General features: G+C 35.5%; 1 protein-coding gene and 2 pseudogenes across 1 annotated transcript; 2 read left to right on the forward strand and 1 right to left on the reverse strand.

Annotated features, from left to right (window-relative positions):
• Window positions 1-935: 935 nt before the first annotated feature.
• On the reverse strand, window positions 936-6,613 carry LOC120196171. The gene is made up of 7 exons (XM_039198043.1): window positions 6,608-6,613; window positions 5,463-5,609; window positions 5,257-5,365; window positions 4,327-4,450; window positions 2,376-2,652; window positions 1,642-1,745; window positions 936-1,023 (listed from the first exon to the last, which is right to left on the reverse strand). Exons 1-7 carry the CDS (start codon window positions 6,611-6,613, stop codon window positions 936-938), a joined length of 855 nt encoding a protein of 284 aa, XP_039053974.1.
• Window positions 6,614-6,995: 382 nt separating this feature from the next.
• Window positions 6,996-15,010, forward strand: LOC120196180 (annotated as a pseudogene).
• Window positions 15,011-16,784: 1,774 nt separating this feature from the next.
• Window positions 16,785-23,155, forward strand: LOC120196192 (annotated as a pseudogene).
• The last annotated feature ends 280 nt before the right edge of the window (window positions 23,156-23,435 follow it).

Raw genomic sequence — 23,435 nt, forward strand, 5'->3', positions numbered from 1 at the left:
ATGAATTTCCCTTTGGAAACTGAGTTTTTTTTTTCTTGATCGTCTTTGATTCCAAAATGGGAATAAAAAGTGAGATATATATTCGATTAGTCTAGATTAAATACAAAGTAATATTTTTTAAAAGACTTTCAATAGTTTTCTAATAAAAATTATACACTTTTATAGATGTGGTGTTTTAATCCGTAACCTCAATTGAGATATTAAATATTGGTAACAATGACTAAGTTGGGAAATAGTTGTTGAAAGAATCGAAAGATCAGAGTTTGGGATGGGTTTTATGTTGGATCAAATAGATATTTTTTTAAATATCGGAGATTTATTAAATTATTTCAAATTATGATAATTTGATAAATATGTAAATTTTGAGAACTAAAATTGTCATTATATTATGTTATAACAATATTTTCGTAAAATCAACAGTCGAATCTAACGAAGAATAACCAAAACATAAATAAATATTATGTATGATTTAAAAAAATAATAAACGCAAACTAAAAAAGAAAAAGATAATGGGCCAGATAAATGGTTTGCCCAAAATTAATTATTCTTTTAATTTTTTTAATTTTTTTAAAACACGCACGCACCGGACTCACATGGCCAAAATTCTCCCAACTCCCAAGGGAGTTGCACCTGAGATGAGTTGAAAACATCCAAGGACATTAGCAAGGGAAGAGGGTGAAAATTCTCCGATCTCTTCGAATCTTGATTTCTCTAAACAAAATTTCATGCTACGTGTGGTAAGAGATCATTTTTCTTTATATTTTAGTATATAAGTTAACAAAAAATAATTTAATATTTCAATCAATCATATAAATTTAACTTCAGCAAAAAATATAGATACATTATTTATTTTAAATATGTTTTATTTGTCACTATAACTTGTAACCGTTATTTCTAATTTGAAGTTTAAATTATTTCTAATGTATTAAATTATTTTAAAACTCAAAATAATTAAAATTTTCCTTGTGCGTTATATAAAACTCATGCGATGGTAAAAAAGAAAAGTTGGTTTTTATTGTGTGTCTGTAAGATATATGCGTTACTATTTGATTAAGAAATTCTGAACAAATATTATCTTATAATCATTTTAGACTATATAAAAATAATAATATTAATGTTTAAAAATTAATATTATTTGTAATCCTTCCTTTCCGGCCACTGTTCATTGCATTAGCCAGCCATGGTTGTCGTAGAAACAATGGCGAGAGTTGCACTAGAGTTAACACCTTGCTTGCTTACCCTAAATAATTCCTTCAAAAGGCATCTGCTCTGCATTTTCATACATGATTTCATCCAGAGGCATCAAACAAAATCTGGGATTCAAGTCCCCAATTTATGAGTGGTGATATCCTATCTTTTCAAACATCATGCACATTCCAGTAACTAATTTGGACTACGATATAACTTACACATTAAAATTAATTACATAATTATTTTTATAAACAATTATCAAAATTATATATGAATGATTGACAACCTTTTGTGAGTTTTCTAGCTTGATAACTGCATAAAACACTTTTGTTGGAGTAAGTGGATTCATAATAAGCCTATACTCAAGACTGACCTACGAAAATGAGAGGGGTCGGTCCACGTTTACATTATGTTGTTTTTGTCAATGGCAGAATATAATTCTGAACTCACAGAAGGCCAAGTGTTTTCAGCTGATGGACATGTTCAGGCGGGAGAGGAGTAGGAGACCAATCAGATCCAATCATTTCACCATCCACATCCTCAACAACATGTTCCTGTTACAGCATGCATGAAACTGAATAACGTTAAACCGTACAGCTATTCAAAGGAAGTCCATGTTCCAAAAGAAACAAAGAGTGATGCCCCATACTCAAACGACAGTTTGGGAGCTAATATGTTGAGATTTGTTTGAATGGAGAACATCATCCTAGCAGAATCTAGTTTATCTAAGTTTTGCAACACGAACAGTACATAAGCAACCACCACAGGTGGACCTATAAGAATTGTTGGCATATTGGACATGAAATGGGGGAACAAGCAAATGTAGAAAGACACCTGAATTATATGAGATTCCTAGCCAGGTGCATAGACATGTAATATACCATCTATCAGCACAATTAACATGCTTATTTTAAACACTGAATTTCCTGGAAGTACTTAAATAAAACCTAAGTTAAAGTTTCTCCCATCTAACATAGAAGCTGATAAGGTAAAGGGAAAAAATTTAACCATTAAAGCAAACAGGGACAAGGTGGTAATTTTCAGTCCTTTTCATTCCATGTCATATAGAGGTGGCTTACTCATCTAAAAGCTAGCACCTAGAAATTAACTTCCTCAACTAGTTCGGTTGGACCTAGTCGACCTTGAAAAATTGTACTTAATGGCACAGCTACATGAACAAAAACTGAAAAAATTGTCAACATTCTTTTTGCCAGTATGTGATAGTTCCGCTGCCAAATCCTTTGCCCAACCATTGTAGCGACCAAAACACTGTAAAATATTTCAATCACAGTAAATAATCCGAGCACAATCAATGCCATAATGAACAACAATGGCAGCCCTGCTTCACCAGCACCTCCTAGGCAACCACATTCAGTAGCAGCACTAGCACAGCTTTCAAAGCATGTAGTACAGTCAGTCCAGATACAAAGAGTACCAGGTAAGTGGCAGTCAGCACACATTCTGCACAAGTTGACGAACAAACAAATTAATAATTTGATTAGTATGGCCCAATAGGCCAATACTCCCATAGATTAATGAATGAATGCTGTTGATGTGCTTCATCCCCATGATTTGCACCTCTTCAATAGCTTAATATATCAAATATTTAAGAAGCAACTACAGTCTACAGTCCATCAAATGTTGAAGCTACTTACAGACGATATGAAGTTATACGATTTTCCAAGTAACACGTTGTGTATTTCATCCCCAGCATTAGCACCACTTAAATAGTTTAGTATATCAAAGCAAATAAGAAGTGAAAACAACTGTTCTAAAATAAATCAGATGGGAGTATGCATCCGTACTGAAAACTTATCCAGGTCATTTTATGTTATATTCCAATTCCCCAGTAGCACCAGCCTAGTTTCAGCAGAAATGACAATGGCACCCTATAACACAAGGATTAACTGATAAGAGGAGCACTGGGAATGGAAGGAGAAGGAGAGGCGGAAGGTTTAAAATGAAGTAAAATCAATAGAATGAGCAGATATGAAGCCAATAGATTCTGCAAACTCGAAGTGCAACACAGGAGAGACTCTTCTAAACTATGCAGACGGTTCATGATAAACAAATAGCACTGGTAAAAGGAAAAGGAAGTCAACCCAAAGATGCAAAAATGTGACAAGTGCAGATGCATCAGATAGACAGTAATAGCTACAGAACATTCAAAGACATCATCAGCTAGAGATATCCTTTGGAGCTCCAAGCCTCCAACAGAACATGTATACAGAAGCACAATAAATATTGAGTATAGTTAGAGAATGTTAATAAATATATATACAGATATAAAATCATGTGTGAGTTGAAGCGGAGAAAACTTATGTTGCTTTGACTCTTCACTTTCCTTGGAGTAACTGTGTCTGAAACATATGTAGACATGGGTTTGATGATATGAACCTTCAAGGATCATCGAAGCACATGAAATAATTTCTAAAAATACCCATGTAGAATGGGTAATTATATCTGACACTAACACCAGAGTCCAAGTAACATAGGAGTAAACAGCTATTTGCTAACTTCAGAAATATTGCTAATATGCCCTTTTGTTATGAATTCATGGACATATAAACGGTACATGTCATATCAGAAAATAAAAAATAGGTCAAAGGGGAAGGGGGTGTTTAAAAAGTCTTGATGCCTCCATATACACGAAGATTGACAATTTGAGTGTACATTTCATTTCAGATTGAAGAAAGATCAGCAGTTCCTATGTAATGAGCATGTAAATTGCACAATGCACGGAATTCAGTAAAAAGATGGGGAGTGGTACAAAACATACAAAAAGTCTGGCACACTGTGACGATTATGAAGAATTAGATGCAAAATGTCACCTACTTTTCACATATTTGTGCATGTTTTAGGTTAGCGTATGCACACAAGCGTAGATGGAAATATATGGAGGTACAACAATAGAGATAAACATAAATGTACTCGCTATTAAAATTTCAGGGGGCGGGGGAGAAAGAGAAGATGAAGACGACAAATCAGTGCAACAGACCTGTACAAGTAATAAACCCATTCTACTCATCAATTCGTAAAGGACAAAGTTTTAGCAGAGTAATGATGAATACTAAAATCAAAATGACAGTAACATTCAATATGCATCGTAGTTTGCAAGTACTAGTAGATTTATACCCAGGCTGACAGCAACAGAGGCATAATTCTCGACAAGGCTGAGCCAAATCATCACGCACTTGCCGATCATAGCATGTGATAAAGCACCCTGATAGCCCCAGCAAGGCAAAAGATAGTAATGCTCCTGTATAAAACAAACATTTTGTTAACAAACAACAAATGTGACAGTATCCAAGTGGGATAATGAATATTTTGCACAAGCAAAAAAATACAAAAAAAAACCAGATACATAAAAGTTTTCTTCAAGCAATCTAGTCAATTTATCCATCGATGTTTGGTAAAATTCAAAGAAACAAATACAGAGTAAATTTGGGAAATAACTTGTGTAACATGAAAGACAATGAAAACAACATGCACGGGACTACAGTGATTTTTCCATGTATGCACTGAACTCAAAGTTTTCAGCACTATACATCATGACTACAGTGATTTAACATGGTGTTGAGTACCAATATCAAGATGGAGAAAATTAATCAGTTAAAATTTTAATCGGTTACGACATAAAACCAATCTATATAATATAAGTTGTGAATTTTAAAGTTGAATTATACTTTCATCTATAAGGTTTGATTAAAATAACATGGAGTTAGTTCAAATCTTTGATTAATGTAGTGAGGTGGTGTCAAAACCAGTTAATCTTTGTCCTTGGTTAGACAATTTAACAAAAAAAGGAAACGTTATAGGTCAAGTATTTAGACCAAAGAAATTTTATAAGTTTATGTCTCAACCAAAGAAGAACCTTTATAGATTGAGCAAGATGGAAAGCTTTATAGGTTGTGGTTTCTAACCAAGAAAAAGTATGTTCAGTGTTTTCAATCAATGAACTCTTTATACGTGAATTTTTTAACCAAGGAAAAGCTTCATAGGTTAAACATTTATTATTTTTAAGACACGTAATCAAAATGTCACTTCAGATTCTTGAGATTTTACCACATATGCAATAGAAACTAAGCTCATTATCAAAACCCCAAGCAAGACGGAGACATGACTTCTGGTAACCATCAATTAGATAAACCAAATATGCAAGTGAAGCAATGACCTGAACACAATTAACAAAAGAACCAAGTATCATAAATAAGCAAAATATTTACAATAGATGAATAACAACAGGAGACTATCAAGAACAGACTACATACTAGTTGAACCGCCATAAATATGGATAAAATGTCTCTAGTCACAAAAAAACAAAATTTCAAAGTCCGCCATTTCCTATCAGCAGCAACATGAACTCTCAAATGATAAGGAGCTTTACAAGTTGTGCAATGAGCAAATGCAAACCCTTCCTGCCAAAAAAAAAATGACATTACGAGATATAGTAGCTAGAAAAAGGAGACCAATGTGATGACGATATATAGCCTAAACAAAAGTCATATTATTTGTGAAAATTTTGAACTTTCTCTAATTCTTTTTCATATCACTGTTCATTGCTAAGACTAGAGTTATGCTTGTGATTTTGTGATTACGGTGAAACTTTTTAAGTGGACTTTAAGGTTCCGAGGTTTTTATATTTTTTATTAACCAATTTTCCACTTAAAATGTGTCTTGGATTATTAGCGATTTGAAATTTTTAGTGGACTCTTAAAGTTGCATAAAATTTTATGACTTGTTTTATCATGCTTAAGTCTAATTGAATATTTGTTCCAACTCAAATAGATTTGTTCAACTCAACTCGAATTTTCTTTTTATATGATTCATCAATACAATTTCAAATCAAGTTTGGTTGACAAAATAAGACTTGTTAAAACAACTAACTCCAGATTTTTTGTAGTCAATTCGACTCAACCACATACTCACCCCTAGATGAAAGCACACATAGATAAACTAAAAATGATATCTAATTCCTATCTGATAGCTTATCATCATCCTATTCAAGTGTGGTCACAGGCATGCATAACCAGCCAATGTTGTTGAGGGCATAAGGTGCACTCCAGGCACTAGAACCCTTATATTGCCTAAGATGCAAAAACGTGATTGCCTAAGTGAAGTAAGGCACAAATGTATGCATGCTTTTTCATATGTGTCCCTCTATGCATGTGTATAAAATAGGCTTCAGATATATAATTATGATTAAAAAAACTCTATAAAATGGCCAGCTTATCTTTATAAACATGCACAATTCCCTTTTACTCTTGTTGGCCAATATGCATGATTTCCTTATGCACAATTCTCTTTTACTTTTTTTGAAGATGAACACACAATAAAGTCGCAAGTGTATTAATATATGGATAAATTTAAATTTAATACATCTTGCATCCAGTCAAATATAATATCAGAGTAATACATCCATATCTTTATTTGGAAATAAATCTTGTTTCGATAGTTAAGACAAACCTTCTCCACTTATAAGAGACTATGTATTTAGATTGCTAACTCTAACAATTCCCTACGAGAAGCCTAAGAAAAATGAGTTTTGATCAATAAAGGATATGAAAAGTGGGAGTCAGGTTCGTTCACTAAATATCTCGAAAACAAACTCTTCCACTCTTCAAGGTAAAAGACTATGACTATAACCTTTTGAAATTAACCCCAACAACCCTCTCTTTGCGCCAAGTCCGTTTTGACCTCTTCAAAAAGAAAAATTACCCTTTAAAACTAAACATATCAAAGCAAAGGCCTCAATTTAATATACGAAAACATTAGCATCACCCTCTTTTGTTTTTGAAAAAATAGAAATCATGGGTCGTGTTAAACTTCAGATCAAAAGGATAGAGAACGATACGAATCGACAAGTCACCTTCTCCAAGCGTAGGAATGGACTGATCAAGAAAGCTTATGAGCTTTCCATCCTTTGCGACATCGAAATTGCTCTCATCATGTTCTCGCCATCTGGTCGTGTCAGCCATTTTTCAGGCAAGAAAAGGTATGCAGTTGAATCACAGTTGTCGTGTTCGTGTTCATGTTTGTAATTTTGTTTTACCGTCTCCTTGTAGAATCGAAGATGTGCTTAGTCGATACATAAATATGCCGGATCGAGATCGAGGAAGGTATGCTATGTTGCGAAAGACGGCTATCGGATAAAGCAAAAATTGCAACTGATAATTTGAGAAAATAAAAATGAAGATAAAAGAGACACAAAATTTACGTGGAAAACCCCTAAAATATTTAGGGTAAAAACCACGGGCAACGGTAGAAGAATTTCACTATGAGAAAATAGGAATTACAACCTCTCTCGATCTACCAAGGAGAAAACAATGATAATTCTCTCTAGATAAAAAGGAGAAAACAACTCTCAATAAACTCTCTAAAATCTCTCCAGTATTGGAAGAAAGCTAGAATGCTTTGGGATGGTTTTGAAGCTAAATAAGCTAGGGTATTTATAGTTGAATCATAAGGACTAATTTGTAAATACCCTAAAGTCTAGGGGGCTAAAAGTGAAATTTTACCCTTGCAAATTTTTCCACAATTGCTGGCTACTTTTTTGGTGCCATTAATTGTGCACTTTCGGTGCCCCCAAGTTTGACAATTAACTTGAACTTTCAACAATCTCCCACTTGAAGATTTGATTGGAACAATCATATCTTCACACCATTCTTTCTACCTTATATCATCATGTTGCTTACGTTTCTGACAGGCCACAAGAGGATCGACACCAAGTAAATTTATCAACGTTAATCGCCTTTGTCATGAAATCTGCTATATTGTCTTTGGTATGGATCTTCTGGATATCTACTGTTCCTTCTTCCACCTTTTCACGAATGAAGTGGTACTGAACTCGTATGTGTTTTGTCCTTGAATGAAATGTTGGATTCCTTGCTAGATGCAAGGCGCTTTGAACTGTCACAGAAAAGAGAAACATGCTCTTGATTGTGCCCAAGCTCCTCCAATAACATCTTCAACCAAATTGCTTCTTTACTGGCTTGTGTAGCTGCTACATATTCTACTTCTGTTGTTGACGTAGCCACAACTGACTGCAATTTTGAAACCCAGCTTACAGCTCCACTAGCAATTTTGAACACATATCCTGTAGTAGATTTGCTTTTATCCAAATCCCCTGCATAGTCAGAATCTACATACCCATTGATTAGTAAGTTTGATCCTCCGTAATATAATGCAACATTTGAGGTCCCTTTGATGTATCTCAGGATCCTCTTTACTGTATTCCAATGCTCTTTGCCTGGATTCGCCATGTACCGACTAACCACTCCCACTGCTTGTGCAATGTCTGGTCTTGTGCATATCATAGCGAACATTAAACTTCCCACTGCTGATGCATACGGTACTCGAGACATCTTCATCCTCTCTTCTTCACTGCTAGGACTCATACTGGAGGATAATTTGAAGTTAATAGGAAGAGGGGTAGAAATTGGCTTATAATCTTGCATGTTGAATCGTGACAAGATCTTCTTCAAGTAATTCTTTTGTGAAAGCCAAATCTTCCTATTACTTCTGTCTCGGTGAATTTGCATCCCTAGAATCTTGTTTTCTGATCCCAAGTCCTTCATTTCAAATTCCCTAGCCAATTGTGCCTTTAATTCTTCAATATGATCTTTGTTGGGTCCTGCAACCAACATGTCATCCACATACAACAGCAATATAACAAAATCGTTATCATTCAGACCTCTTGAAATAAGCACAAGGGTCTGCATTAAGTCTGTTGTATCCAAGGCACATAATGAAGGAATCAAATCTCTTATACCAACACCTCGGTGCCTGCTTTAGACCGTACAGAGATTTGTTCAACCTGCAAACCAAGTTCTTCTTTTCTTTTTCTTCAAAACCTTCAGGCTGGAGCATATAAATCTCTTCTTCAAGATTTCCATGAAGAAAATCTGTTTTAACATCTAGCTGCTCTAGATGTAAGTTCAATGTAGCACACATTGCCAAGAGAACTCGAACTGTTGTTAGTCGAACCACATGAGAAAAAATTTCATTGAAATCAATACCTTCTTTTTGAGCATATCCTTTGACCACCAGTCTTGCACGGTACCTCTCCACTTGATCGTCAATATTTCGCTTGATTTTGAAGACCCATTTGTTACCTATTGGCTTCCTTCCTTGTGGTAGTGGCACAAGGTCCCATGCATTATTTTTATGAAGGGCTTCGATTTCTTCTTGCATCGCCATCATCCATAATGAAGCATCTGAGCTGTTTATTGCCTCCTGGTATGTTGATGGCTCACCGTCCTCTGTTAAAAGGCAATATGCAATATTACCTTCTATAACATAATCTGAGTGCCAATTGGGACGTCTTCTCACACGATCTGATTGACGAGTTATTGGAGCTTCAGAACTCTCTAGTTCTTGTTCATCATGAGCTGGTTCTGCTTCAGAAGAATCTCCTTGTTCAACCTCCTTTTCCATATGTATATGAGTAGTCTCTGACTTTTCAGTGCTAGCATCGTCTTCTTTTCTTTGTAGCTTATCTTCTACAAATATAACATCCCTGCTAATGATCACTTTGCGGGTAGTGGGATCCCACAAGCGATACCCCTTTACTCCATCAGCATACCCCAAGAATTTGCATTTCCTGGATTTTGGATCCAACTTCGAAATTTCTTGGGAGTTGTACATCACGTACACAATACTTCCAAATAGATGGAGGTTTGAATAATCAACTGGTTTACCAGTCCACATCTCCATTGGTGTCTTCAGCTCTATTGCAGTTGATGGAGCTCGATTCACCAAATAACAGGCGGTATTGACTGCTTCTGCCCAGAATGATTTTTCTAGGCATGCATCCCTCAACATTGCTCGTGTTCTTTCTAACAAGGTTCTGTTCATCCGCTCTGCCACTCCATTTTGTTGAGGAGTGTTCGCCACTGTGAACTGTCTTTTGATGCCTTCTCTCTTGCAAAAGTCATCAAATTCTTCGCTTGTGTATTCTCCTCCATTATCTGTTCTGAAACACTTGATCTTATTTCTAGAATCAAGTTCCACCCGCGCTTTGAAGTTTTTGAAAGTTGCAAACACATCTGACTTCTTCTTAATAGGGTACACCCAACATCTCCTGGAGTAGTCATCAATAAATGAGACAAAGTATTTTGCTCCGCCTAGGGATGTGACCGGTGCTTGCCATACGTCAGAGTGAACCAATTCTAGAACACTTTTGCCTCTAGAATTTGATGTGTTGAATTTCAACCGGTGTTGCTTACTTGTTATACAATGCTCACACAAAGGAAGTGATACCTTTGTTAAGCTGGGAAGTAGCTTCTGCTCCACAAGGACTTTCATTCCTTGTTCTGACATGTGTCCAAGTTTCTTATGCCATAGCATTGCAGAATCAGAACTACATGAGGCAACAGAGGCTTATGCTTCTAGCAAAGTCTCTCCCTTCAGCATGTACAAGTTTGCAGCTATCTTTTCGCCTTTCAGCACCACAAGCGCTCCACGGAACACCTTCATGATTCCTTTCTATGTTTCAATCTTGCTTTCATTATTATCCAACAATCCGTAGGATAATAAATTTTTCTTCAGACCTTTCACGTGCCGCACATCTCGAACAACTTTAATTGTTCCATCATACATCTTTAATTTGATGGTTCCCACGCCAACGATCTCTAAGGCATGATCATTGCAACTATACACAGATCCTCCTGAGACAGATTCATAATGATGAAACCATTCTCTTCTTGAGGTCATGTGATATGTTGCTCAAGAATCAATGAGCCATATATCTGCAAAATGTTTTCTGCCTTCCACGGTGGTTGACGCTTCACAACATAGAGCATCTCCATCATCTGAAGTGTTTGCGGTATTGCCTTGTGGATTGGAGTTTTTATTTAGACTCCAACAATCCTTCTTCAAGTGACCCTTATTTCCACAGTGGTAGCACTTTAAATTCTTCTTGCTCCTCGACTTCGATCTACCATGTTTATGACTGCTGCTTTGGCCACGTTCTGTTGATCTCCCTCTCATCGTTGTCAACGCTTCTGCTTGTTGCAGATTTACTTGTATGTCTTCCTTGTTCTTGCGCCAATTTTCTTCTTGTAGAACAGCAGCTGCAACGTCATCGAAGACTAGACTAGTGACATTATTTTTTGTCAAGTTGATGATGAGTTGATCATACGAATCCGGTAGACTTTGAAGTAGAAGTTCAGCACGTTCTTGTTCTCCTATTTTACAGCTTAAGGATGTAAGCTGAGAAAATAAGGTGTTCAGTGTATTTAAGTGCTCCGTCACTGAAGTAGATTCTGGCATACGGAGAGTGTACAATTTCCTCTTAAGGAAAATTTTATTGTGCAACGATGTGGCCTCGTACAGTTTTGTGAGATGATCCCATATCTCCTTAGCTGTCTTCTTCTCCTCGATGCTTGACAATACTTCATCTGCTAATGCTAGATGAAAGTTTACCATAGCATTCCCGTCCATCTCGTTCCATTTGATGTCATCTGTGAAATCCACCGACTTTTCATTGATAGCCGCTAGACACCCGTCTTTCCTCAGGATGGCCTTCATCTTTAATTTCCACAATGAGAAATTTCTCCCATTGAACTTTTCAATATCAAATTTCGTTGCCATAGCTTCTATTACGAATAGCTCCCACTATTTCACTATCGTGAATAGTTCTCTGGAACCTTCAAAGAATGGGTAATACCTTCTTACTTTCTTATGTTGGAGGATCCACCTTTTGGTGGCAACCACAAAGACAATAAGCAGATATTACACACTCCAATCTGGCTTGGATACCAATTGTTGCGAAAGACGGCTATCGGATAAAGCAAAATTGCAACTGATAATTTGAGAAAATAAAAATGAAGATAAAAGAGACACAAAATTTACGTGGAAAACCCCTAAAATATTTAGGGTAAAAACCACGAGCAACGGTAGAAGAATTTCACTATGAGAAAATAGGAATTACAACCTCTCTCGATCTACCAAGGAGAAAACAATGATAATTCTCTCTAGATAAAAAGGAGGAAACAACTCTCAATAAACTCTCTAAAATCTCTCTAGTATTGGAAGAAAGCTAGAATGCTTTGGGATGGTTTTGAAGCTAAATAAGCTAGGGTATTTATAGTTGAATCATAAGAACTAATTTGTAAATACCCTAAAGTTTAGGGGGCTAAAAGTGCAATTTTACCCTTGCAAATTTTCCACAATTGCTGGCTACTTTTTTGGTGCCATTAATTGTGCACTTTCGGTGCCCCCAAGTTTGACAATTAACTTGGACTTTCAACATGCTATTTGATTCGAATGATTAACTTTTTTTCCAGATGCAAACTGGAAGGTATTGCAGAAGTTGAACATATTTACTAGTGTTTTCTGTTTTGAGTGCAGCTTGGTGCGGAATAAAGAGGTAACTTGACCTTTAGTGAATGAGTAAATATGTTCACCGACGCATATTATAAGCTACTTGTACCTTTTTTGTTTCAGTTTTTGCTCAACACCCTCAAGAAACTCCAAGCTGAAAATGATTATGCTCTTCAACTTGCATAGGGTTGAGCAACTATATCGGAAAAATTGACAAATGGTTTAATTTGGTTTGAGTTCTTTTTACGGTTTGGTTTAGGTTCGGTTTGGATATACAATTTCATGATTCGGTTACGATTTTTTCTCTATAAATTAGGCTTGTTAATTGTTCCAATTCAAACATAATTAAAATAAAAAATACCAACAACTAGTCAACTTAATGGGTTGAGACACTAGATCTCTTAAGTAATATTAGGAGTTCAAATCCTGACATTTGTGATGAAACAAATTGGGTTGGAAGTGTTATACTCATAATATGCCTTTACAAAATCTGATCCATGATAGTTGGTCAATAGATTAGACATTGATGGTTAAACAAAAAATGATCTAAACCAAATTTATTTTAAATTTATCACAAGTACGCATTTAAATAAATAAACTCCTAAGATAATAATATTATTTTTATTAATTAAAACTTGTGTGCTTACCTTTGATTTAAACTTAAAATTTACTTTTTTAGAGGTTGAATTTAAAAAATTATGCGCAAAACATGAAAAAAAAAATTGATTTCTGCCATTTGGTTTCATAATTTTAGAAACTGCATAATATAGTTGGGTTTTATGTTTTATTAAAAATCGAACTGAATACATTTGCGTGAAGCAGATCTTTGGGGTGTGACATATGAAATCTCTAATTGAAATCGCTGTTTGCATGCAGTTCTACCTCTTGTACCACCAGCATTAACTCAAATGTTGAGGTACAAAATTTCAATGCAAAGCCAAGCTTGATGGTATTTTGTTTTGAAAATTCTAGACCTGAGTTTTTAAGGTGCATTGTACTCGGGAGCTCCAACGCGAAATCAGTGAGTTACAACAACAGATTCAACTGGCAGAAGAACAGTTAAGGGTGTATGAACCGGAGCCTTTAACACTCACATCCATGGCCGAGTTTGAATCATGCGAGAAAAACCTTGAACAGAGTTTAACACGTATTACTCAGAGAAAGGTCCATATCTATACTTCATTTATACTGGTTTTTTCAGACTAATTTATTAAGTAGGACTTTGAATTATTGGCGTTGCAGAATTATCTCATAACTAATCATATATCCTCTTTCACTGACCCATCCAATGTATAGGTAATTGACTAATATGTTTTTAGATTTATTTCTAATATTATCTTGCAAAAAATATTCTACAAGTAAAAATTTAACATTATTATGCGTGTTATTTAAGATTTAGTGTTTTTACATAGAGTTTAGGGTTTGGGTCTTTATATAGGGTTTGTGATCCTTAAATATAGTTTAGGGCGTGAATTTACGGTCTTTGTATAAAGTTTAGGGTTTGGGTCCTTGTATAAGTTTAACTTGGGGTTTAAGTCATTTATAAGGCTTGAGGTTTAGTGTTTTTATATAGGGTTTGAAGTTAGTGACGGATTTAAAAATACTTTTTAGAGTGAGTATATATATATATTAACAACATAAAATTTTTGAAACACCGGTAAAATTTCAGGACGAACATTATCAATAAAATTCGATTTCAAAATGAACACGTGCCTTTTAAAAAAAATTATAGATTTCAAGTTTTAAGTTTTGGACTTGTGTCTTGTACAATATTTGAGATTTGAGATTCCCTTTCATAGGATTTAGAGTTTGAAGTCCTTATATAAGATACATGGTAATATTCTATGATATATCTTTTCACTGTCGATACACGGAATAATATCGATTTATATAAAATCAAAATGACTTTAATCTATTATTATGGTACATAAAATGTAGATGTACTTGGATGCACAAGAAGGGATGCCAAGCTCTTTTGGCAATGAGGTGATGGGTTGGTTGCCAAACAATGGACAATCACAAAACCCAACAACAACCCGTTTTTGTCCGATGCCACACGGAGCAAACATGAGTGACATCCAAGTCACCACTTCAAGCAACGATGGTCTTCCACCTTGGCGCCACAGCTACACTTCCCCCGAGCTCCTCTCCGCCTTCATGTCCTCCCCCACATCGTTCCCTCTGATCAAGGTCGTTAAATTCTAAACCTTAACTCCTCCAAATAAATCATAATTTGCCATCAATGGATCTATGGTGGATTCAAATAACTCCTCCAAGTATTTATCATAAAATCCGAATTTTGTTATATAAGAGATTGTACTTACCTTAAGATTTTATTTATAGATTTGTTATTAAATGGATCATGATCTGACAGGATATTGCAGATCCAAGTATTTCCGAAGCTGTAGTATCAAAGCAGGGGCAGCAGGTTGAGAGTCAAATGGCGTGGTGCGATGAAGGTGCAACCAACCTTCCACATCTTAATGTAGATTAATTCAATTGCACCCTAGATTAGTTCATTTGGGGTGGCCTGGCACTTCTGTAATTTTTTCTTATCTATACTTAAAATTGTATTCCATTTTTCTTCAAATCAATTTTCAGATCTATTAAAGATTCTGGATGAGATGACTAAAATGGTAAATGAGTAAACTCATAAGGGTGCGTTTGGTTCACGGAATGTAAGATTACCAGTGGAAATAAAAGATTATCAGGGAATAAGATTACTGGGAATGTTGTATTTTGTGTTTGGTTGGTTTAGCAAGAATATAAGATTATAGTGTTTGGTTAAAGGAATAAAAGATTATTAGAATGTATATTTGATCAAATTGTCCTTATTATATATTTGTTTTTTTAACAAGTTGGAAAATATTTATATATTTTATTTAAAAAATTTAAATTCATAAAATTTATATATATTTTTTACAAAATTGAAAATATAAAAAGGTTTAATGAAAGGGTAAAATTTTATTTTAACCCCTGAACTTCATATAAAATTTTAATTATAGATTTTTTTTGTAAATCTAAAATAGTTTAAGGATAAATTTGTAATTTAACATTCGTAGAATTTTTATTATTCAAGGACAAAAATAATGATATTTTTGAAAGAAATTTTTTAAGGGCATTTTAGTCCAAAACGCCGGTAATCCAACAATACCTAAGGAAATGGAGGTAATGATATTCCCGGTAATATACCTTAAAAAATCACTATTAATAATGTAATATTACCGGGAATGACATTTCCGGCCAACCAAACGGGGAATGTGGATTCTATTCCCATGGGAATCTCACATTCCCCCAACCAAACACACCATAAGGGTTAATCCAGATAGTAAGATAAGGATTTCCTTTTTATTATTTTTTAATTAGGGTATTCTTGTGATAGTGTTTCAAATATAAAATCTTGAATTTAAACGACATAATTTATTTTAAAAAGAAATTTTTTAAAAAATTATTTGAATTTGATAAATGTTTACTATAATATATAAATTTTAATTAATTGATTTTTATACAATATTAATGTTATTATTGATGCTTCAAAAATAAAATAAAACACTATCATTAGCATATTACATTTTACGTTTATTTTTTTACATATGCAATTACACATCAAAGTTTTTTTTTAGGAATTAAATCGAAAATCATAATTATTTAGAGGAAGATATAAAATAAACTAAGTGACAGTAACATTTATTGCTAATATTGTTATCATCAAAGAACTTTTCAAAAACGATTACTTATTTAATAAATGATTTTTAAAATATTCTATTAAAGAAAGAATTTCAAAAAATTATTAATTTGATAAAAAAAATTAAATGTTTTATTAAGTGGTATACTTCACATATTTCTTATAAGAGAAAAAGGAGAATAAAGAATGTATAAAAATAAATAAAGAATGCAATTAACGAAGTTGTATCTCTCATATTATTTATAGTATAAATGTATACGATGATAAATATAAAATTTAAAATAAAGATAAATATAATTTATAGATAAATAAATACCATATTGTTATTATTTCAATTCTGAAGACTAAATACCATTAAATCAAAAAATAAATAACTAAGGTTGAAATAACAAAAACAAAAATGATTTCCCTCATTTCTTGGATTCCCACCAAAAATAACATAAATAAGTAACAAACCCCAAAAATCGTCAGTGTAAGATCTTCAATTCCAGTAACGGCGATCTCACACGCCTCTTTTCACCCAACTTTATAAAAAAAAACACTTTCTCTCAGTCGTCAATTAATCAGTCATTTTTACTCTGAAATGGCTATTCTTTCTCTGAAACTCGTCATCTTCCTCGTTATCTCCCACTCCACTTTCGCCACCTTTGATTTCACCTCCTCCACCGCTACCATCAGCGCTCCACAATAGTCCCCCTTCTTCACAATCTCACTGTCGCCTCAGCCACCTCATGATCACGCGGAGCACGTCATCCTCTCTCATCACACTTCATTCCTCGCACCAATCCTCTCTCATCTCGGCTTCAACGAGCTTGCCACCGCTGCTCCTTCTCTCTTTAGCGACTCCTCCACCGCCGCTACTTGGTCCGGTCACTACACTATCTTTGCTCCCTCTGATTTCTCTGTCCGTTCTTGTATTTCTTGCTTCATTCCTTCCCTCCTCCGCGAACACATGGTCCCTGGCCTCTTCACTAACGATTACCTCCGGAAAATCACCTTCAGTACCAAAATCGAAACTCTCAGCCCCGGCCGTTGCGTTACCTCCACTGCGAACAACCAGAAAAACTTCACCGTTCATAAGATCTTCATCGGTAGAGTCCAAATAACTCAACCGGATCTCTTCAACAACGGGCTACTCATAATCCATGGCCTTCAAGGCTACATCTCACATCTCTCGCCTTTCTCTTGTGACGTAGAACAGATGAAGTCAATCTCATTCCCCTTCGGCCACCATGATCGTAGTATCCACAACAACCAGTTTAAGCCGCAACAAATCGTCGCTCTGATGCGATTTATGATCCGAGACGCCATGCTACGGCTGAGGAACAACGACTTCTCCGTTCTCTCACTCGCTATGAAAATAAAGTATCCCGATCTCATTCCTCTCTGTTGTGGAAGACGGCTATCGGATAGAGCAAAATCGCAACTGATAATTTGAGAAAATAAAAAAATAGAGATAAAGAGGACACAAAATTTACGTGAAAACCCCTAAATAATATAGGGTAAAAACCACGGGCAAAGGTAAAAGAAATTCACTATGAGAAAATAGGAATTACAAACTTTCTCGATCTAACAAGGAGAAAACAATGATAATTCTCTCTTGATAAAAAAGAGAAAAACAACTCTCAAGAAACTCTCTAAATTCTCTAGTATTGGGAGAAAGCTAGAATGATTTGGGATGGTTTTGAAGCTAAATGGGTTAGAGTATTTATAGTTGAAGCTTAAGGACTAATCTTGTAAATAACCTAAAGTCCAGGGACTAAAAACAATTTTCACATGCAAAATATTCAACACCTAATTCGGTGCCTACCATTCCCTTTTTCAACATTCTCTGCACCCAATTTTGACAATTGCACCGAATGGATCTGGTGCATTAATGCACTGTTTTTTCCCTTGACTTTTCAATAATCTCCCACTTGAAGATTTTATTGGAACAATCATATCTTCACACCATTCTTTCTACCTTATACCATCTTGTTGCTTACGTCTCTGATAAACCACAAGAGGATCGACACCAGATAAATTTATCAGCATTGATTGCCTTCGTCATGAAATCTACTATGTTGTCTTTGGTATGGATTTTCTACATATCTATCATCCTTTCTGCGACCTTTTCACAAATGAAGTGGTACTGAACTCGTATGAATTTTTTCCTTGAATAAAATGCTAGATTCCTTGCTAAATGCAAGGCGCTTTGATTATCACAAAACAGGAAAGACATACTATTGATTGTGCCCAAGCTCCTCTAATAGCATCTTCAACCAAATTGCTTCTTTATTGGCTTGTGTAGCTGCTACATATTCTGCTTCTGTTGTTGACGTAGCCACATCTGACTGTAATTTTAAAACTCAATTTACAGCTCCACCAGCAATTTTGAACACATATTCTGTAGTAGATTTGTTTTTATCCAAATCCCCTGCATAGTTAGAATCGACATACCCATTGATAAGTAAATTTGATCCTCCTTAACATAATGCAACATTTGAGGTCCCTTTGATGTATCTCATGATCCTATTTATTGTATTCCAATGCTCTTTGCCTAGATTCTCCATGTATCGACTAATCACTCCCACTGCTTGCTCAATGTCTGGTCTTGTGCATATCATAGTGAACATTAAACTTCCTACTGCCGATGCATACGGCACTGAAGGATAATTTGAAGTTAATAGGAAGAAGAGTAGAAATTGGCTTACAATCTTGCATGTTGAATCGTGACAAGATCTTCTTCAAGTAATTCTTTTATGAAAGCCAAATTTTCCTATTACTTCTGTCTCGGTGAATTTGCATCCCTAGAATCTTGTTTGTTGATCCCAAGTTCTTCATTTCAAACTCCCTAGCCAGTTGTGCCTTCAATTCTTCAATATGATCTTTGTTGGGTCCTGCAACCAACATGCCATCCACATACAACAGCAATATAACAAAATCGTTATCACCAAACCTCTTGAAATAAGCACAATGGTCTGCGTTAAGTCTGTTTTATCCAAGGCACATAATGAAGGAATTAAATATCTTATACCAACACCTCGACGCCTACTTTAGACAGTACAGAGATTTGTTCAATCTGCAAACCAAGTTCTTCTTTTATTCTTCTTCAAAACCTTCAGGCTGGAGCATATAAATTTCTTCTTCAAGATTTCCATGAAGAAAAGCTATTTTAACATCTAGTTGCTCTAGATGTAAGTTCAATGTAGCACACATTGCCAAAACTACTCGAACTGTTGTTAGTTGAACTACAAGAGAAAATATTTCATTGAAATCAATACCTTCTTTTTGAGCATATCTTTTGACCACCAGTCTTACACAATACCTCTCAACTTGATCATCACCATTTCGCTTGATTTTGAAGACAGATTTGTTACCAATTGGTTTCCTTCCTTGTGGTAGTGGCACAAAGTCCCATGTATTATTTTTATGAAGGGCTTCAATTTCTTCTTGTATCGTCATCATCCACAGTGAAGCATCTGAGTTGTTTATTGCCTCCTAGTATGTTGATGACTCACTGTACTCTGTTAAAAGGCAGTATGCAATATTTCCTTCTATAACATAATCTGAGTACCAATTGGGACATCTTCTCACACGATCTGATTGACGAGTTGTTGGAGCTTCAGAACTCTCTTGTTCTTGTTCATCATGTGCTGGTTCTTTTTTAGAAGAATCTCATTGTTTAAGCTTATTTTCCACATGTATGTGTGTAGTCTGACTTTTCAGCGCTGTCATCGTCTTCTTTTCTTTGTAGTTTATCTTCTACAAAGTTAACATCCCTGTTGATGATCACTTTGCGGTAGTGGGATCCCACAAGCGATACCCCTTTATACCATCACCATATCCCAAGAATTTGCATTTCCTGGATTTTTTATCCAACTTTGAAATTTCTTGGGAGTTGTACATCACGTACACAATATTTCCAAATACATGGAGGTTTGAATAATCAGCTGGTTAACCAATCCACATCTCCATTGGTGTCTTCAGCTCTATTGCAGTTGATAGAGCTCGATTCACCAAATAACAGGTGGTATTGATTGCTTCTGCCCAGAATGATTTTTCTAGGCTTGCATCCCTCAACATTGCTCTTGTTCTTTATAACAAGGTTATGTTCATCCGCTCTGCCACTCCATTTTGTTGAGGAGTGTTTGCCACTGTGAACTGTCTTTTGATACCTTTTTTCATGCAAAAGTCATCAAATTCTTCACTTGTGTATTCTCCTCCATTATCTGTTCTGAAACACTTGATCTTATTTCAAGAATCAAGTTTCACCCGCGCTTTGAAGTTTTTGAAAGTTGAAAACACATCTGACTTCTTCTTAATAGGGTACACCCAACATCTCCTGGAATAATCATCAATAAATGAGACAAAGTATTTTGCTCCACCTAGGGATATAATTGGTGCTTACCATACGTCAAAATGAACCAATTCTAGAACACTTTTACCTCTAGAATTTGACGTGTTAAATTTTAACCGGTGTTGCTTACTTGTTATGCAATGCTCATACAAAGTAAGTGATACATTTGTTAAGCCTGGAAGTATATTTTTCTCTACAAGGACTTTTATTCCTTGTTCTGACATGTGTCCAAGTTTCTGATGCCATAGCATTGAAGAATCTAAACTACATGACAAGTTTACAGCTATCTTTTCGCCTTTCATCACCACAAGCACTCCATGGAACACCTTCATGATTCCTTTCCGTGTTTCAATCTTGCTAGCATTATTATCCAACAATCCGTAGGATAATAAATTTTTCTTCTGGCCTTTTACGTGCCGCACATCTCGAACTACTTTAATTGTTCCATCATTCATCTTCAATTTGATAGTTCCAACGCCAACGATCTCTAAGGCATGATCATTACAACTATACACAGATCCTCCTGAGACAGGTTCATAATGATGGAACCATTATCTTCTTGAAGTCATGTGATATGTTGCTCCTAAATCAATGAGCCATATATCTGCAAATCTCTTTCTACCTTCCACGGTGGTTGACGCTTTACAGCATAGACCATCTCCATCATATGAAGTGTTTGCGGTATTGCCTTGTGGATTGGAGTTTTTATTTAGACTTCAACAATCCTTCTTCAAGTGACCCTTCTTTCCATAGTTGTAGCACTTTAAATTCTTCTTGCTCCTCGACTTCGATCTACCATGTTTATGACTGCTGCTTTGGCCACGTTCTGTTGATCTCCCTCTCATCGTTGTCAACGCTTCTGCTTGTTGCAGATTTACTTGTCTGTCTTCCTTGTTCTTGCGCCGATTTTCTTCTTGTAGAACAGCAGCTGCAACGTCATCGAAGACTAGACTGATGACATTACTGTTTGTCAAGTTGATGACGAGTTAATCATACGAATCAGGTAGACTTTGAAGTAGAAGTTCAACACGTTCTTGTTCTCCTATTGTACATCTTAAGGATGTAAGCTGAGAAAATAAAGCGTTCAGTATGTTTAAGTGCCCTGTCACTGAAGTAGATTTTGGCATCCGGAGAGTGTACAATTTCCTCTTATGGAAAATTTTATTGTGCAACGATGTGGCCTCATACAATTTGGTGAGATGATTTTATATCTCCTTAGTTGTCTTCTTCTCCTCGATGCTTGACAATACTTCATCTGCTAATGCTAGATGAAAGTTTGCCATAGCATTCCTGTCCATTTTGATTCATTTGTTGTCATCTATGAAATCTATCGGCCTTTCACTGATAGCTGCTAGACAACCGTCTTTCCTCAGGATGGTCTTTATCTTCAATTTCCATAATGAGAAATTTCTCCTACTGAACTTTTCAATATCAAATTTTGTTGACATAGCTTCTATTACGGATAGCTCTCACTATTTCACTATCGTGAATAGTTCTCTGGAACCTTCAAAGAATGGGTAATACCTTCTTACTTTCTTATGTTGGAGGATCCACCTTTTGGTGGCAACCACAAAGACAATAAGTAGATATTACACACTATAATCTGGCTCTGATGCCAATTGTTTCTGAAGACGGCTATCGAATATAGCAAAATCGCAACTGATAATTTGATAAAATAAAAAAATAGAGATAAAGAGGACATAAAATTTACGTGGAAAACCCCTAAATAATATAGGGTAAAAACCACGAGCAATGGTAGAAGAAATTCACTATGAGAAAATAGGAATTACAACCTCTCTCGATCTAACAAGAAGAAAACAATGATAATTCTCTCTTGATAAAAAAGAGAAAAACAACTCTCAAGAAACTCTCTAAATTCTCTAGTATTAGGAGAAAACTAGAATGTTTTGGGATGGTTTTGAAGCTAAATGAGTTAGGGTATTTATAGTTGAAGTTTAAGGACTAATCTTATAAATACCCTAAAGTCAGGGACTAAAAACAATTTTCCCATGCAAAATATTAAACACATAATTCGGTGCCTACCATTCTCTTTTTCAACATTCTCTGCACCCAATGTTGACAATTGCACCGAATGGATTTGGTGCATTAATGCACCGTTTTTTTCCCTTGACTTTTCAACACTCTCGTCAATGTCACGATCTTCACTCTTAATGACGTGTCAATCTTCTCTGGATCCTACTCTTACATCAACAGTGTAAGGTTCCATATCATGCCAAACCAATTTTTGACTATTGACTTCTAGCGGGGACCACGCTGCCGACGTTGGACAGAGGGCAAAGTTTGGTGGTGACGACGGCCGGAGGGGCTATTCCAAATCAGCTAAGGATTAATTATGTGGGGATTAAAGTGGCTGATTGAATGTTATAGTGCATAGCATTTACTTGCCGTTTCCTCATCTTCATTCAGTGACGGCGGTGATGGATGGCACTGTAGGTGGAGATCAGAGGTGGACTGTGGCAGGAACAAAAGGGGGTTGTGAAGCTACGAATGAGCAAGGTGGTTGCGGATTGAGCAAGGTGAATCACGTGGCGACTCAGCTCAATCCCCACCCCTACTTGCTGGAATTTGAAGACCACCATGACCGTGGACTTTGAAGGGTTTTGCTGATGTGTGTGGAGTGAAGTGCCGGTTTGTCCTGTTGTTTCCTAGCTTTGGTTCACGTTTATTATGTGTGTTTAGCATGATAATCTGTAGTTTTCTTTTTCGCTAACAAATGTTGTGGAATGTACTTAGGTAAGTGTGGTTGTTAATTTTAGGTTAATGTTGTAGAAGAGACGATCATCGCTTTGTGAACGGTTGCATGCAAATAAATGAGTATGATTCGTTTGTTTTCAATGTAGTATTTTCTTTTTGTTCAAGCACAGCCACAGCTAA

Source organism: Hibiscus syriacus, unplaced genomic scaffold (assembly GCF_006381635.1).
Source record: "Hibiscus syriacus cultivar Baekdansim isolate YM2019G1 unplaced genomic scaffold, ASM638163v2 tig00004630_pilon, whole genome shotgun sequence".
In the NCBI taxonomy this organism is placed as follows: domain Eukaryota; kingdom Viridiplantae; phylum Streptophyta; class Magnoliopsida; order Malvales; family Malvaceae; genus Hibiscus; species Hibiscus syriacus.

Coding starts and splice junctions, on each gene's coding strand:
- LOC120196171 (XM_039198043.1), bottom strand. Junction 5,366..5,462: donor TATTTATGGCGGTTCAACTA/GTATGTAGTCTG, acceptor AATTGTGTTCAG/GTCATTGCTTCACTTGCATA. Junction 1,024..1,641: donor CTGAAAACACTTGGCCTTCT/GTGAGTTCAGAA, acceptor TATATCTTACAG/ACACACAATAAAAACCAACT.